General features: G+C 42.9%; 1 protein-coding gene across 3 annotated transcripts in view; it reads left to right on the forward strand.

The window, feature by feature from the left end:
- EIF2AK1 (eukaryotic translation initiation factor 2 alpha kinase 1) overlaps nt 1–13,497 on the forward strand; it is a 31,962-nt gene that overhangs the window by 6,908 nt on the left and 11,557 nt on the right. For 2 of the 3 annotated variants that reach the window (XM_040455854.1, XM_040455855.1), the window contains 9 exons: nt 2,412–2,545; nt 3,924–3,961; nt 4,689–4,788; nt 5,439–5,519; nt 6,893–6,992; nt 8,009–8,066; nt 8,345–8,666; nt 9,877–9,988; nt 13,145–13,245. In XM_040455854.1, coding sequence (XP_040311788.1) covers nt 2,412–2,545; nt 3,924–3,961; nt 4,689–4,788; nt 5,439–5,519; nt 6,893–6,992; nt 8,009–8,066; nt 8,345–8,666; nt 9,877–9,988; nt 13,145–13,245 — 1,046 coding nt within the window. The remainder of the gene's footprint in view (nt 1–2,411; nt 2,546–3,923; nt 3,962–4,688; nt 4,789–5,438; nt 5,520–6,892; nt 6,993–8,008; nt 8,067–8,344; nt 8,667–9,876; nt 9,989–13,144; nt 13,246–13,497) is intronic. The other variant, XM_040455857.1, reaches the window with a different exon arrangement.

Raw genomic sequence — 13,497 nt, forward strand, 5'->3', positions numbered from 1 at the left:
CAGTTGGCAAGTAGTGGGTCCCCAGCGTCCTCAGGTTACCCGTACTTGTGTCCAACTTGGCTGTAAATTGTTCACTATAAAGGGTCGACCTCTCAGGTTTGATAATTTGCTATAATGGCTCACAGTAGTCGGGGAGACACTTCTGCTTACTGGTTGATTATACAGTAGAGGGTATGATAACAATACAGGTGAACAGCCAGATGAAGAGGCACATAGGATGAGGACCAGTAGGATCCAGCGTATGGGAGCCTCTTTCTCCATGGAGATGGGGTGCATCACTCTGCTGGTAGGTGGATGTGTTCACCCAGAAGCTCCCTGGATCCTGTACCTGAGGGATTTGTATGGAGGCTTCATCATGGTGGCATGATCAATGAACTCAATCTCCTGCTCTTCTCTCCCTGGAGAATGGAGGGGTGGAGCTGAAAGTTCCAAGCTTCTAATCATGGCTTGGTCTTTGTGGTGACCATTCCGCATTTGAAGCTCTCTGGGGGACCCTCAGTCGTCTCATCAGCGTAACAAAGACACTCATCACTCTGGAGATTCCAAGGGTGTTAGAAGCTCTTGTGTCAGGAACTGAGGTCGAAGACCAAATATTAGAACAAAAGATGCTCCTCGCCCCCTCAGCACTTGGGAAATCACAAGAATTTTAGGAGCTGTGTGAATTTTAGGAGATAAGACCAAGCATGTTTCTTATTATACGACAGTGGTTGAAATGTTTATTTTTATTGCTGCCGTAGGTTATGTGTGTGAGAAACTTGAACCCCCCCCCAAAAATTAAAAAAAAAAAAACAAAAAAAGAAACTTGAGCCCAGAAGTTACGATTCTACCAGCCACAGATTCTGAGGATCTTTTCTACTGAAAAAGTCTAAGTCTTGTTTAGTGTCAGGAATCCTCAGACTTACAGATACCTTTATGCCGTCTTAGAACGGAATGTTCTTAGTTAAAGGCAGATTATTATTTTGATGAGCTCGGTGGGACATGAAAAATGTACGCGTGTACGCTTATTTTTTTGAATGAGTGATGGGGAGATGGGTTATACAAAAGCACGTGTTCTGTAGGCTCCGAAACAGTGGTAGCTGGGGATTATTGTATTGAGCTCATTGAATAGAAAAGCAGGTTATAACTACCTTTAAGTAGTAATATTCTTCCTAATTAAAGCAAATCTGAATCTTGCTGATTTTAAGATATTTTTGAATTCTTTTTTAGGTGACTGAACTTTTATTTTTACTTATTATTTATTTATATATTTTTTAAATGTTTATTTTTGAGACAGAGAGAGACAGAGCATGAGTGGGGGAGGGGTAGAGAGAGAGAGAGAGAGAGAGAGAGAGAGACACAGGATCCGAAGCAGGCTCCAGGCTCCGAGCCGTCAGCACAGAGCCTGATGTGGGGCTTGAACTCACAAACCGTGAGATCATGACCTGAGCCGAAGTCGGACGCTTAACCGACTGAGCCACCCAGGTACCCTCACTTCCCCAGGTGACTGAACTTTTAAATAAAATATATTTAAAATGTTTTTGATGTTATTCAGTTAGTTAATAATCTAATGAAATTACCCATATAGAAAGAATATTCTCTATGGGGGGTGTGTGTGTGTGTGTGTGTGTGTGTGTGTGTTTATGGAAAAATAAAAGCCAAGCACTTCTGTAGAAACTTCTTTTTCTGAGGAGCCTGGTATTGTGACTTCAGACTTGACTTTCCCCCTGGTATTTGGTCTTGATGCACATGTACTCTTTGTGGGTTAGAGAGGGTCCATAATTGAGAACAACTTTTGTTCTAATAACGTTTTCACTTTGCCTCTGTTCGGACCTCATTGCCTGTCAGCAAAAGGAGATGTGATGTGTTTGAATGGCAGAAGACTAGTAAATTTACATTTTTTTCTTGCCTTTTTTTTTTTTAATTTTTTTTTTCAATGTTTATTTATTTTTGGGACAGAGAGAGACAGAGCATGAACGGGGGAGGGGCAGAGAGAGAGAGGGAGACACAGAATCGGAAACAGGCTCCAGGCTCTGAGCCACCAGCCCAGAGCCCGATGCGGGGCTCAAACTCCCGGACCGCGAGATCGTGACCTGGCTGAAGTTGGACGCTTAACCGACTGCACCACCCAGGCGCCCCTTTTCTTGCCTTTTTAAAAACAGCTTAGTACTTTACCAACCATCCAGGCATGGTAAACAAGCAAGTGCTCAGTATCTAATAAGCAAATGTAGGTGTGTTCCTGATCGATGAGTGACGGTTGTTCCTTCTCTATTAGAGGCTCAATATGCAAATTGTAATGTGTATGAAGATAACTTTTTTCTTACAGAGGTTTTTTTTTTTTTTTTTTAATAGAGGCTATTCATACTCTTTAGTCTCCTTAAAATTGTCATCTTATTGATGGCCTTTCTAATAATAGTTTTCCATGTTCTTTGTAGTGCTTTGTCAGACCTTTATCAAAATGGGACTGCTGTCTTCTTTTACCTGTAGTGATGAGTTTAGCTCACTGAGACTACATCACAACAGAGCTATTACCCATTTGATGAGGTCCGCCAAAGAGAGAGTTCGTCAGGTAAGCGCTGAAATACACTTCATGTATGACAAAAACATTTTAATTTCAAGAGAACTCTGTTGTAAAGCATTATGAAGTCCTGATTATAATACGGGTTTATGAAAACGTTAACTTTAATTTATCCAACAAATATTTATTGAGTGACTACTATGTGTTAGGCTGGGATTCAGGCAGCAAACCAAATAGACAAAAACACCTGCCCTCATGGAGCTTAGGTTCTTTTTTTTCTTTTGAGATTATGTTCTGATGAGGGCAGTCAGCAACAGCAACATAAAAATGTATAAAAATAAATAGGGTGTTACATGGTGGTAAGTGTTAAGGAGAAACAAAGCAGTGAAAGGGCTTAGAAAATGTGAGTTATATACAGAGTGGCCAGTTATTTAGGTGAGGAGCCCAAGTTGCGTATGAGCCGTGCACCTGTCTGGGGGAAGAGTGTCCAGGCAGAGAAACAGTGATTCCCGAGGTGGCAGTGTGCTTGGCTCACTGGCAGCCATGTGGCTGGAGTATAGGCAAGGGGAGAGTATGGAAGAGGTAGGGAAGGACGGCAGCGAGATGGACAGATGGGGTAGGATCTTGAGACCGTTTTAACATCTTTGGTTTTTTTTACTCCGAGTAAAATGGGAAGCATTACAGGATTTTGAGCCAAGGAGTGACATGATCTGACTTTCGTTTTAATGGACGCCCCCCCCGCCCCCCCAGCTGCCGTGTTGAGAATAAATGGAGGGAGCCAATGGTAGAAGCAGGGAGACAGGTGGTCATACAGGGACAGGAAGTGATGGTGGCTTGGAATGGGTGGTAGCAGTGGAGATGTGAGAGGTGGTCTGTTTCTGCATGTATTTTGAAGGCAAAGCTAGAGTTATTTGCTGATAGAACTCCTTGGTCAGTTCTCATCTTTGGCAGTGGATGGCAAGACTATAGCTTTTCAAGTAGTGATCTTTTGGTGAAGAGAGAAGTGTTTTCAACCGTAAACCCCTAGGTGACATTGAAAACGCCAGAGTGTTTTTCTTTCTTGGAATGTCGTTTGAGCATTTGAGACTGTTAATGTGACATGAATCTCACATGAATTTTGTGAGATTCCTCATTGCATGAACTTTTCAAAATGCTTTTAAAAGCAATTTTCTTTTTCTTTTTTTTTTTTTTCAACGTTTATTTATTTTTGGGACAGAGAGAGACAGAGCATGAACGGGGGAGGGGCAGAGAGAGAGGGAGACACAGAATCAGAAACAGGCTCCAGGCTCTGAGCCATCAGCCCAGAGCCTGATGCGAGCCTGACGCGGGGCTCGAACTCACGGACCGCGAGATCGTGACCTGGCTGAAGTCGGACGCTTAACCGACTGCGCCACCCAGGCTCCCCTTAAAAGCAATTTTCTAATTTTAGGATCCTCGTGAGGATAATTCTCATATCCAGAAGATCAGGTATGTGTTAAATACTTCTGTGATTGTGCAAAGAGTAAGCTCTCCAAAAGAAATTAAGAACTTATCCTGAATTAATGAGAAATTAGTTTGCGGATTAAAAATAATGTAGTTCGGGTAGTTTATGAAAATTAAAATCTTTGTTCTGAGAAAATAGTTGCTGCTCCAAGATTTGTATTACTTCTCATTCCCACTCCCTCTCTTGTCCCCCCTCCACTCCTTTTTCTTTGTGGATTCCATAAGCCCCACCCTTTATTGAGGGCCCAGACACCCGGTCTCTGTCAGCAGAACAACATTGAATTTTGGTTGTATGTAGGAAACGCTAGTTTAAAATCTGTAATTGGTCTCATTAAGAAATTTAAATAGGTTTGTTACTGAGCTCAGCTAATCAACTGCTGCTTGTTAGTTATCCTTAGGATTCCTGCTTTAAAACATTGATAATTTCTAATTGGAATGCTAATTACTGGTAACATACTTGATTACTTGATTACTGATCCCTTTCCTGTCTTTATTTTTTCCCCACTCGCTGTCTGTATTACACGTTGATTTGCTTAGCAAATATTTTCTTCCTAGAGAATGAAAAGTGTCATTTTGGCTCATCTTTTCAAACCGTCGTAATTTAGTGATAAGTAAGGTTTGGTAGGTTAATAATGCAATGAACATGAAATATCCTAGATGCTTGAATCTCTCGTGTTTTGATATTGATTGGTTGTTTGTATTTTGCTTTTAGATCAAGGGAAGTAGCCTTCGAAGCACAGACTTCACGTTACCTAAATGAATTTGAAGAGCTTGCTGTCTTAGGAAAAGGTGGATACGGAAGAGTGTACAAGGTTGCTTCCCACATCCTTGTTTTGACCTCCTACTCTGAATAAGTGCATTTTGAGAAGTTGTTCTCGTGATTATTATTTAAAGCGCTCAAAGGAAATTCCTAGAAATCATGTAGGCTTCCTCTTCGTTGAGATCTGTCATTTACGGGGAAGTCAGCAGGTTTTAACCTTTTCCTAACCATACTGGTGGTTTAGGCAGATTCTGGAAACTATATTAATTTTCTTGAAAACGTATCATTGAAGAAAGTTGTGGTATTGTATTTTGGGCCTTACATAGTTTTTTTTTTTTGCTAACATTCCCATTTTTCAGACCTAGAGTCTCTAGGAGTTGGAGTCTCACTGCAGTTTGGAAGCTTCTAGTCTGGCTGGCTATGGCTGACTTCCCTGAACTCTTTACTATTAAAGAGGAGGCTTGTCTTTCGCTTAATTTTATCTCTTTAGCTAGTTTGGATCCTGAGCTCAGGTTACAATAACTTTCTCTGTTGGAATTTTTTTTTTTTAAATTTTTTTTAATGTTTATTTATTTATTTTGAGACAGAGAGAGACAGAGCATGAACGGGGGAGGGGCAGAGAGAGAGGGAGACACAGAATCAGAAACAACTCTGTTGGAATTTAATGGCACAACGTACTTTCTCTTTCCCTCTACTTTTTAGGTCAGGAATAAATTAGATGGTCAGTATTATGCAATTAAAAAAATCCTGATTAATGGTGCAACTAAAACAGATTGTATGAAGGTATGGTTTTTTAAGTGTATTTGTTTTGAATAGTTGAGTGTTTAAGTCCTTTGGAAAGAGTTATGTGTGTGTGTGTATTTGGCAAATACTAGATGATATGGGGGCTTTTGGGGGGAGGGGTTTAAGTTATTTAAATTCCAGTTAACATACAGTGTTATATTAGTACAATATAGTGGTTCCACAGTCCCATACATCACCTGGTGCTCATTAGGCTCTGATAGTTATTTTTTATTAAAAAAATTTTTTTTAATTAATACTAGGTGTTGTGGATTGCCGAATTTACTGAGTGTGTTACAGTAAAAGAAACATCAAAACTAAATTTTTATTTGACTTAATTTTCTTTTAGGTTTATTTTATTTTATTTTATTTTATTTTTTTAATTTTTTTTTTCAACGTTTATTTATTTTTGGGACAGAGAGAGACAGAGCATGAACGGGGGAGGGGCAGAGAGAGAGGGAGACACAGAATCGGAAACAGGCTCCAGGCTCTGAGCCATCAGCCCAGAGCCCAACGCGGGGCTCGAACTCCCGGACCGCGAGATCATGACCTGGCTGAAGTCGGATGCTTAACCGACTGCGCCACCCAGGCGCCCCTCTTTTAGGCTTATTTTGAGAGAGAGAGAGAGAGGGAGAAAGTGCGAGTGAGGGAAGGGCAGAGAGAGTGGGGGGAGACAGAGAGAGAGAGAGAGAGAGAGAGAGAGAAAATCCCAAGCAAGCTCTGCACTGTCAGGGCAGAGCCGAGTGCAGGGCTCGATCTTACCAACTGTGAGACCATGACCTGAGCCCAAACTAAGAGTCAGACTCTCAACCGATTGAGCCACCCAGGTGTCCCTGACATAATTTTTTGTAGACGCTCCTGATTGACCACATTTCAGGAGCGTTGCTGGGGAAATTAATTTTTAAAGTAAATCATTCATATACAGCATAGGTTGTTATGAAAATATGAGTTCAGTTCAGGTTCTGGTCTTCCCCCCCACATGTTGTATGGTCCTGGGCAAATGACGTAGTCCTCTAAGCCACTTCTGTCTCCTGTCCTTGACGTAGTGACTGCAGTGGTTTTATTTACCTTCAGGGACTGGATTTACTCATAGTATATGTGCTGCCGAAGCAAGCACTGGACTTACTGGTAGTAGTAAAATGAGAGAACAAATATAAATGGGCTCGGTAAAGTGCGAAGCACTCGGTACATGTACGTTATTTTGTTGCTGTAACAATTCCATTTGTCTCAATACTATTACGATTATCTTAATGTAGTTTAGATTTCCTGTTCAGATGGATTTCGGTTGTTTTGCTCTGAAACAAGTGGTATTTTGGTACGATGGACAGTTAGTCAGCTGTCCGTGAAAGCCAGATCTAAGTGTGTTTCCTCTGTAGGTACTGCGGGAAGTGAAGGTCCTGGCCGGCCTTCAGCATCCTAGTATAGTGGGCTACCACACTGCTTGGATAGAACATGTTCACGTGGCCCAAACACAAGGTAAGCAGGTACACACAATGTAGCTGAAGGGTTGGCAAACTTCGGCCCGTGGGCCAGACGTGGCCCACCCCCATTTTTGTGCATCCCCTGAGCGGAGGGTGTTTTCTTACATTTTTAAATAGTTTATTTTTTATTTATTTATTTATTTTTGAGACAGAGAGAGACAGAGCATGAACAGGGGAGGGGCAGAGAGAGAGGGAGACACAGAATCTGAAACAGGCTCCAGGCTCTGAGCTGTCAGCACAGAGCCCGACACGGGGCTCAAACTCATGGACTGTGAGATCATGACCTGAGCTGAAGTCGGACGCTTAACCGACTGAGCCACCCAGGCGCCCCTTTAAATAGTTTAAAAGCTATCAAAAGACGACTATTTGGTGAAAGTTACCTGAAATTCAGATTTCACATCAATGAGCAAAGTTTGCTAGGTCACCGGCTCATTCATTTGTGTATTGTCTGTGGCTGCTTTTGTACCACAACAGCATAGCCCAGTAGTTGGGGCCGAGTCCTTGGAAGACCCACAGAACCTACAGCAGTAACTCTCGGGTCTTCTGCAGGAAGTTTGCTCCCCGCTACCCTTTTTGGGCATAGTTGAATAGCTCTGTTTCTACAATTCCTAAAATGAGCCAGGCATTTGAATACGCTTATTATATTTTGCCAGAAGGTATTGACATTTTTAGACTTGTGGTCCCATTTGCTGTTATTTATTAAAAAACTTTTTAAATGTTTATTTGTTTTTGAGAGAGAGAGGGAGAGAAAGAGAGGGCAAGCAGGGGAGGGGCAGAGAGAGAGAGGGAGACACAGTATCTCAAGCAGGCTCCAGGGTCTGAGCTGTCAACACGGAGCTCTACATGGGGCTCGAACCCACGAGCTGCGAGATCATGATCTGAGCCGAAGTCGGACACGCAACCGACTGAGCCACCCAGGTGCCCCTCATTTGGTGTTATTTTAGCTCTGCCTTTGACTATGACTTAGAAAGCTAGGCTGCTTGAAGATATGTTTTTGTTTTTGTCTGACAGATAGAATTTCTATTCAGTTGCCATCTCTGGAAGTGATCTCCGACAAGGACGACGACAGGTGTGTGCACTGGTGTTTAGTTTGGCCGGTTAAGGTATAACCTGCCCTGGGTTGTGTTTGTCTTTTTCCTCATTTTCATTACAAAATGTTAAATTGTTTCCTCCTCTCAGCCATTTCTTGTCAGTGTTTTCAGTAAATGTTGCTCCTAGAGAGATTTGATGCCATTTGCTTCAGGAGTTTACCAGTCGAGATTCTGAGGGCTCGAGGGGACAGCTGAGTTACTCTTTATCTTTTTTTTATGTCGGTTTTTAGCTTTACTGTTTTTTTTTTCCTTCCAGAAATCAGTATGTTAAAACTGATGAAAGTAACAGCTCATCCATTATCTTCGCCGAGCTCACCTCAGAGAAAGAGAAGTCCTTAGAAGAATCTGGCATTGAAAATCAGAATAACAGATTGGTGAATTACACCACCAATGCAGTTACAAGAGATGCCAGTGAATTTGAATCATCCGGTTTACTCCAGGGAAATGGTTTGGCCGATTTGCCTTCCAGATCGATCGTCGAACATCAGCTGCCACTTAGGCATCATTCCGACTTAGAAGAGAATTTCGCATCCACTGAGGAATCTTCGGAAAACTTAAGTTTGTTGGGGCAGACGGAGGTAGGTAACTTTCCCAGAACCTACCGATGATTTGATGCTCAGCCATAGCAATTATGTCAAGGACCGTGACTAGCTGTGGCCTCTCCCTGCCCCCGCTGACTGCTCACCTTGCCCTCCCCCGTCTCCCCTCTCGCCCTTCATCTGCTTTGGTCAGCCTCTCCCCTCCACGTTCCCCCGCCTGTGGCCCTTGTGTTGGGTCTTCCCTCCTTTGCTTAGTTAGCTCCTACCACTCCTTTTCTGGCCTTCTCTAGATCTTCTCATTTGTGCCCCCTGGAGCTGGAAGCATCATTCACACTTTTTGTGTTGTGTGTTAGCATCATGCTGTACACATATGTTTATGCATAAAGGTTTTCTGTATTTTGGAACGTGACTTTAGGAGAGAGGAGAGGAGAGATCCCCAAGTCCATTTTCAGGACACTCATTAGGGTCACACTTACATGTCGGTGAGACTCCTGCATACTCTCCCTGGTGTTGGGAATTTGTGTTTAAAAAAAACAAAATAAATCTTAAACATTAACAGAATCTATATACAGTCCGCATGCTGGGATTACAGAGCTGTATGCCATCTGTATGTATGCAGAATTAATTCTCGTTGTCCAGGACCATGTGGCTCTGTGCATGTGCTTTTCACGAAACACAAAACTTTGAGCAGAGTCCTCCAGATCCAAAGGAGTTGCGTGTGAAGGACTGTTCATCAAAACCATTTCATTTCCCTGTATTACATTTGGGGGATTTTCCTCGGCACCTAAATGGGCTCTAGCAAGCTTAATTTTTGCTTCCCTTTTCCTTGAACAAGTTGTTTATGGACCCGGTGAAGCCACCACAGTGCATATACCTTGAGGTATACAGAGAGTAGAATACCACACAGTCATTCTTTGACATGGTGTCTTAGCTTTGGAAACTGTTTGTGTTGTGAGCAGACCACATAGCCTCAGCCCCCGTGCCTCCGTGTCCCATTCAGGAGCTGCTCCCATTCTCCTACCGGGCCTACCCCTGCCCCCTTGGGTTATGACACACCGTTTTCGGTATTCCTTTATTTCTCTGTCTCCTTCACTAGACCCTGGGGCTTCTTGGGTAGACACGTGCTTGTTGTCTCTTTCCTGAGCACTTAGCCCCCGTGCTTGGCCTAGAGTAGGCAGGCGAGTATCTGTTGACTGAGTGATAGGAGCAAATCGTGCACAGGTGGGAGCCAGCTGTGTCGCCCCCCCAGGTGCAGTACCACCTGATGCTGCACATCCAGATGCAGCTGTGCCAGCTCTCGCTGTGGGACTGGATAGTCGAGAGAAACCAGCGGGGCCAGGAGTACGTGGACGAATCTGCATGTGAGTACCGTATGTATCTGGAAACATTGGGCTGGGAAATCAAGACATGGGCGGTCTTCCGCTGTAGGAACTACCTCCGTGTGCTTTAGGGGAACTACCTCCAGGTGCTTTAGGGGAAAAACATCACCTTTTTAACATAAAGAAACAATGGTGCTTATTTCAACATTTTTTAAGAATGGAGGTCTATAAAAAGAGAGACGTGGTTTGTTGACACCTAAGCAGTAAGAAGCTAGAATTCAGGTTAATGCTTTTGGGCAAAAAAGGTCTTTTAGAATTTTTGCAAGGAAATTTAAATATTTGTGTTACTTTTTGGAACATGACACTATGATACTCTTGCAAAATTACACCCTTAAAGAAATCGTTACAGAAGGGTAGGGGGTGAAAAGTTTGTCTCTCTGAAGATCCAGATCCCCTTCCTTCCTCTGTAGTTAGATATCCTCTAGAAATACTCCGTCAGGTTAGTAATTTCTAAAATTACCATCACACTGGTTCTCAACTTGTGCCGCACATTAGAATCACCTAGGGAGCTTTCAAAAAGGTGTCGTTGATGAGAAAGAATAACTTTAAGGTGGAGTAAGCCGACCAACATGACTTTGGCTGGTGTTCAAGGTCAGCATCTGCAGTGAAAACTCCTATTCATAGTGTGTGCCCTTGAGAAGGGGTGATGAGAGGGGCATTGTGTGTCTGGAGTCTTTCTCCCCAAAACCCATAATGCCATCTAGTTGTAAGAAAACATCAGACAAATCTCTGTCTGAGCATGTTCTACGAAGTGTCTGACCAGTACTTCTCAAAACTGTCGTGGTCGTCATAAATAGGAAAAGTCTAAGGAACTGTCACAGACCCGAGGAGCCTCGTGAGACATGACAACTAAATGTAATATGGTGTCCTGGACGGAGTCCTGGAACAGAGAAGGGACATTTAGTAAGAACTAAGGAAGTCTGAATAGTTTGTGGGCTTGCATCAGTATTTGTGCATTATTGTGACAAATGTACCATACTAATGTAGGTGTTATTAAAGGGAAACTGGGTGTGGGGTAAGTGGGAGCCATACTATCATCTCCATTTCTCTGTAGATCTAACATTGTTTTAACAAGTAAAGTCTGTTTTTTTAAAAAGGCTGTTGTCTGAGACCACACAGTAATTTTTACATAATTGGTATTGGGATAGGGTTTGGCCTTTGGTATTTATTCGAAAATTCTCTTGTCGATTCTAATGTATATTCCGTTACCAAAATTGGGGACACAAGAGACTGGGTTTTAAGTAAAGCCTCAGCTAAATACTGAGTATTAATCATTTGCTGTTCACTCCTGATGACACTGTCACCCTTTATTTGGTCTAAAATACAGGTCATTTAACCCACCCAGAACCTTAGATTAGCTTCCAGTGAAGGCAGAAACATAATGCCTCCCTCAAACATTCGAACTCGACGGCGAACTCGACGTTCGCCGCTTCTTTGGTTTACCATGTAATCAGAACCTGGCACGCTTTTCTCAGTTCAGTCGTGGCAAGGAATAGGCAGGGTATTTTCAGTGCCCTGTTGGGTTGTATCCGTTGCTGCACAGGCATCGTAGTGCTATACGCAGATGTTTCTACAAGAAGAATGGCTTATTAAAGTCTGTATGGAGTTGTTGATGTCTCAACTTCCGTTTGGAAAATAAGTAACGCGTCCCTCATGATGTATGGGATGTCTCCGATTTACACCATCCAGGACAGTAAGCCACCATCCAGGACAATGAAAACAGGGCAAGACCGTGTATGATGTAGCTAGCTAGCACGATACATATTTTTCTTCTAAAAATACTTTAAAATACAAAGGTTTTACTTTGTAGTACTCCGGCACCGTGTGCGTTCCTTCCTGTCGCGTGTAGTTTTACAGGAGCCATTCCCAACAGTCCAGAAGCGATAGACCCTGGTTTGTATCCTGCCTCTAGCACTCACTGTCCATAAGGCTTGGGTCAAGTCAGGGGGCTGTTCTCTGCCTGTTTCCTCCCCTGTGAAATGTGGATCGGCCCATGTGATCGGGTTTGAGGAGTGAAGCAGTCGGTGTGAAGGGTGCGGTGCTGAGGGAACGGAAAGTGTTCTCCCTGGATCGGGCCCGTGTGCGGCACCGAACCCTCTAGCTGGGGCCTGAGATGGGCACCTCTTACCGACAGACCCAAGGAAGGTAGTTGTTCCAAGGCTGTGAAAGCCCCAAAGCCCTCCTTCATCCCTGCGGACAGGGGGTCGTGGCCTCGGTGTGAGGGGCGCTGGTAGTAGAGGTGCTTGTGAGTGGTACCCTTGTGTACACACCCACGCACACAGTGTTCTGTCTTCTCAAGCACTGGGCTAAGGACTTGAGTTTCCTGAGGTACATGCCAGCTGGTGCAAAAGGGGAGCGTGGGGTAGGTGAGCTGCGTAACGACGTAGGCTCATCCAGGAGAAAGGAGCCTGTCTCGTGTTGTGCTTGAAAGTAAGCAGTCTGTTTAAGGTTTACAGTGGCTGACAACAGAAAAGCTATTAAGTTCTCGTTACGATGTTCACCGAAATAGCTTAGCTGGAAAACTCCAGGATTTTTGTCTTTATCAATTTCTGTTTTAGTCCTACAGAACTTTCCCGCCCTCTAAAGTTAGGTGTTATATCATCATGGTAATAGATGAATTAAATTATTTACTTTTCCCTATACTTCATTTTTCATTTGTTAGTCAATTTTGGAAACTGCAGCATTGCAAACGTCCACGTAATGGAAGCTCACTCCTCAAGCTAGCCTAATGTATCTGTTTTTTTATTCCATTATTTGTAACAGTGTCTCTAATCCGCAGTGGGTTTAGGACACCAAATTTATTAGCTGTGAGGGATGTCAGGGGTCGAAGAAGATTTAAACCTAATTTAATCTAGCCACCTGATGCCTGAAGAATGGTTTGCAAGGTAATTATTACAGGGGCTCTTGAGTGAAATTAGTGACACCAATTCTGTTCACTAGGGTGCTGGTTTGTGGCGGTTTCTGAGCCACCTGAGGAGCCCTTCTTGTCTAATTTCTAGCCATTTTGGAATGTTGATTTTGTTGAAAATCTGAACGACGTTAATGTGTTTAATGTATTTAGAACTATGTAACATTGAGATGGTAATGTAATGAGTAAAAAGACAATTAGAGAAATAAAACTTCCTCTTTTACTTGAAGGTCCCTATGTTATGGCCAGTGTTGCAACAAAAATTTTTCAAGAAGTGGTGGAAGGTGTGTTTTACATACACAACATGGGAATTGTACACAGAGATCTGAAGGTAAGTGGAGAGGCTGAGTCATTGAAAGCAGCAGTAATTTCGTATCAGGGAGGACGTGGCATTGGTTCTTTGAATTAGATGGAATTATGTATCCTCTTTCATTTATCTAGAGGATTATCATTATTTTTATGTAAATTATCATCCTATAGGTCCCGAACTTTAGATTGAATTTAAAGGCAGTGATCTTTGGGCATTTGAAAATTCTCCCTGGAGGATTAGTACTGGTTTTCCAGGTAGTAAGTGTGCGGAGTA

Source organism: Herpailurus yagouaroundi, unplaced genomic scaffold, assembly GCF_014898765.1.
Source record: "Herpailurus yagouaroundi ecotype Mexico unplaced genomic scaffold, PumYag 216, whole genome shotgun sequence".
NCBI classification, from domain to species: domain Eukaryota; kingdom Metazoa; phylum Chordata; class Mammalia; order Carnivora; family Felidae; genus Herpailurus; species Herpailurus yagouaroundi.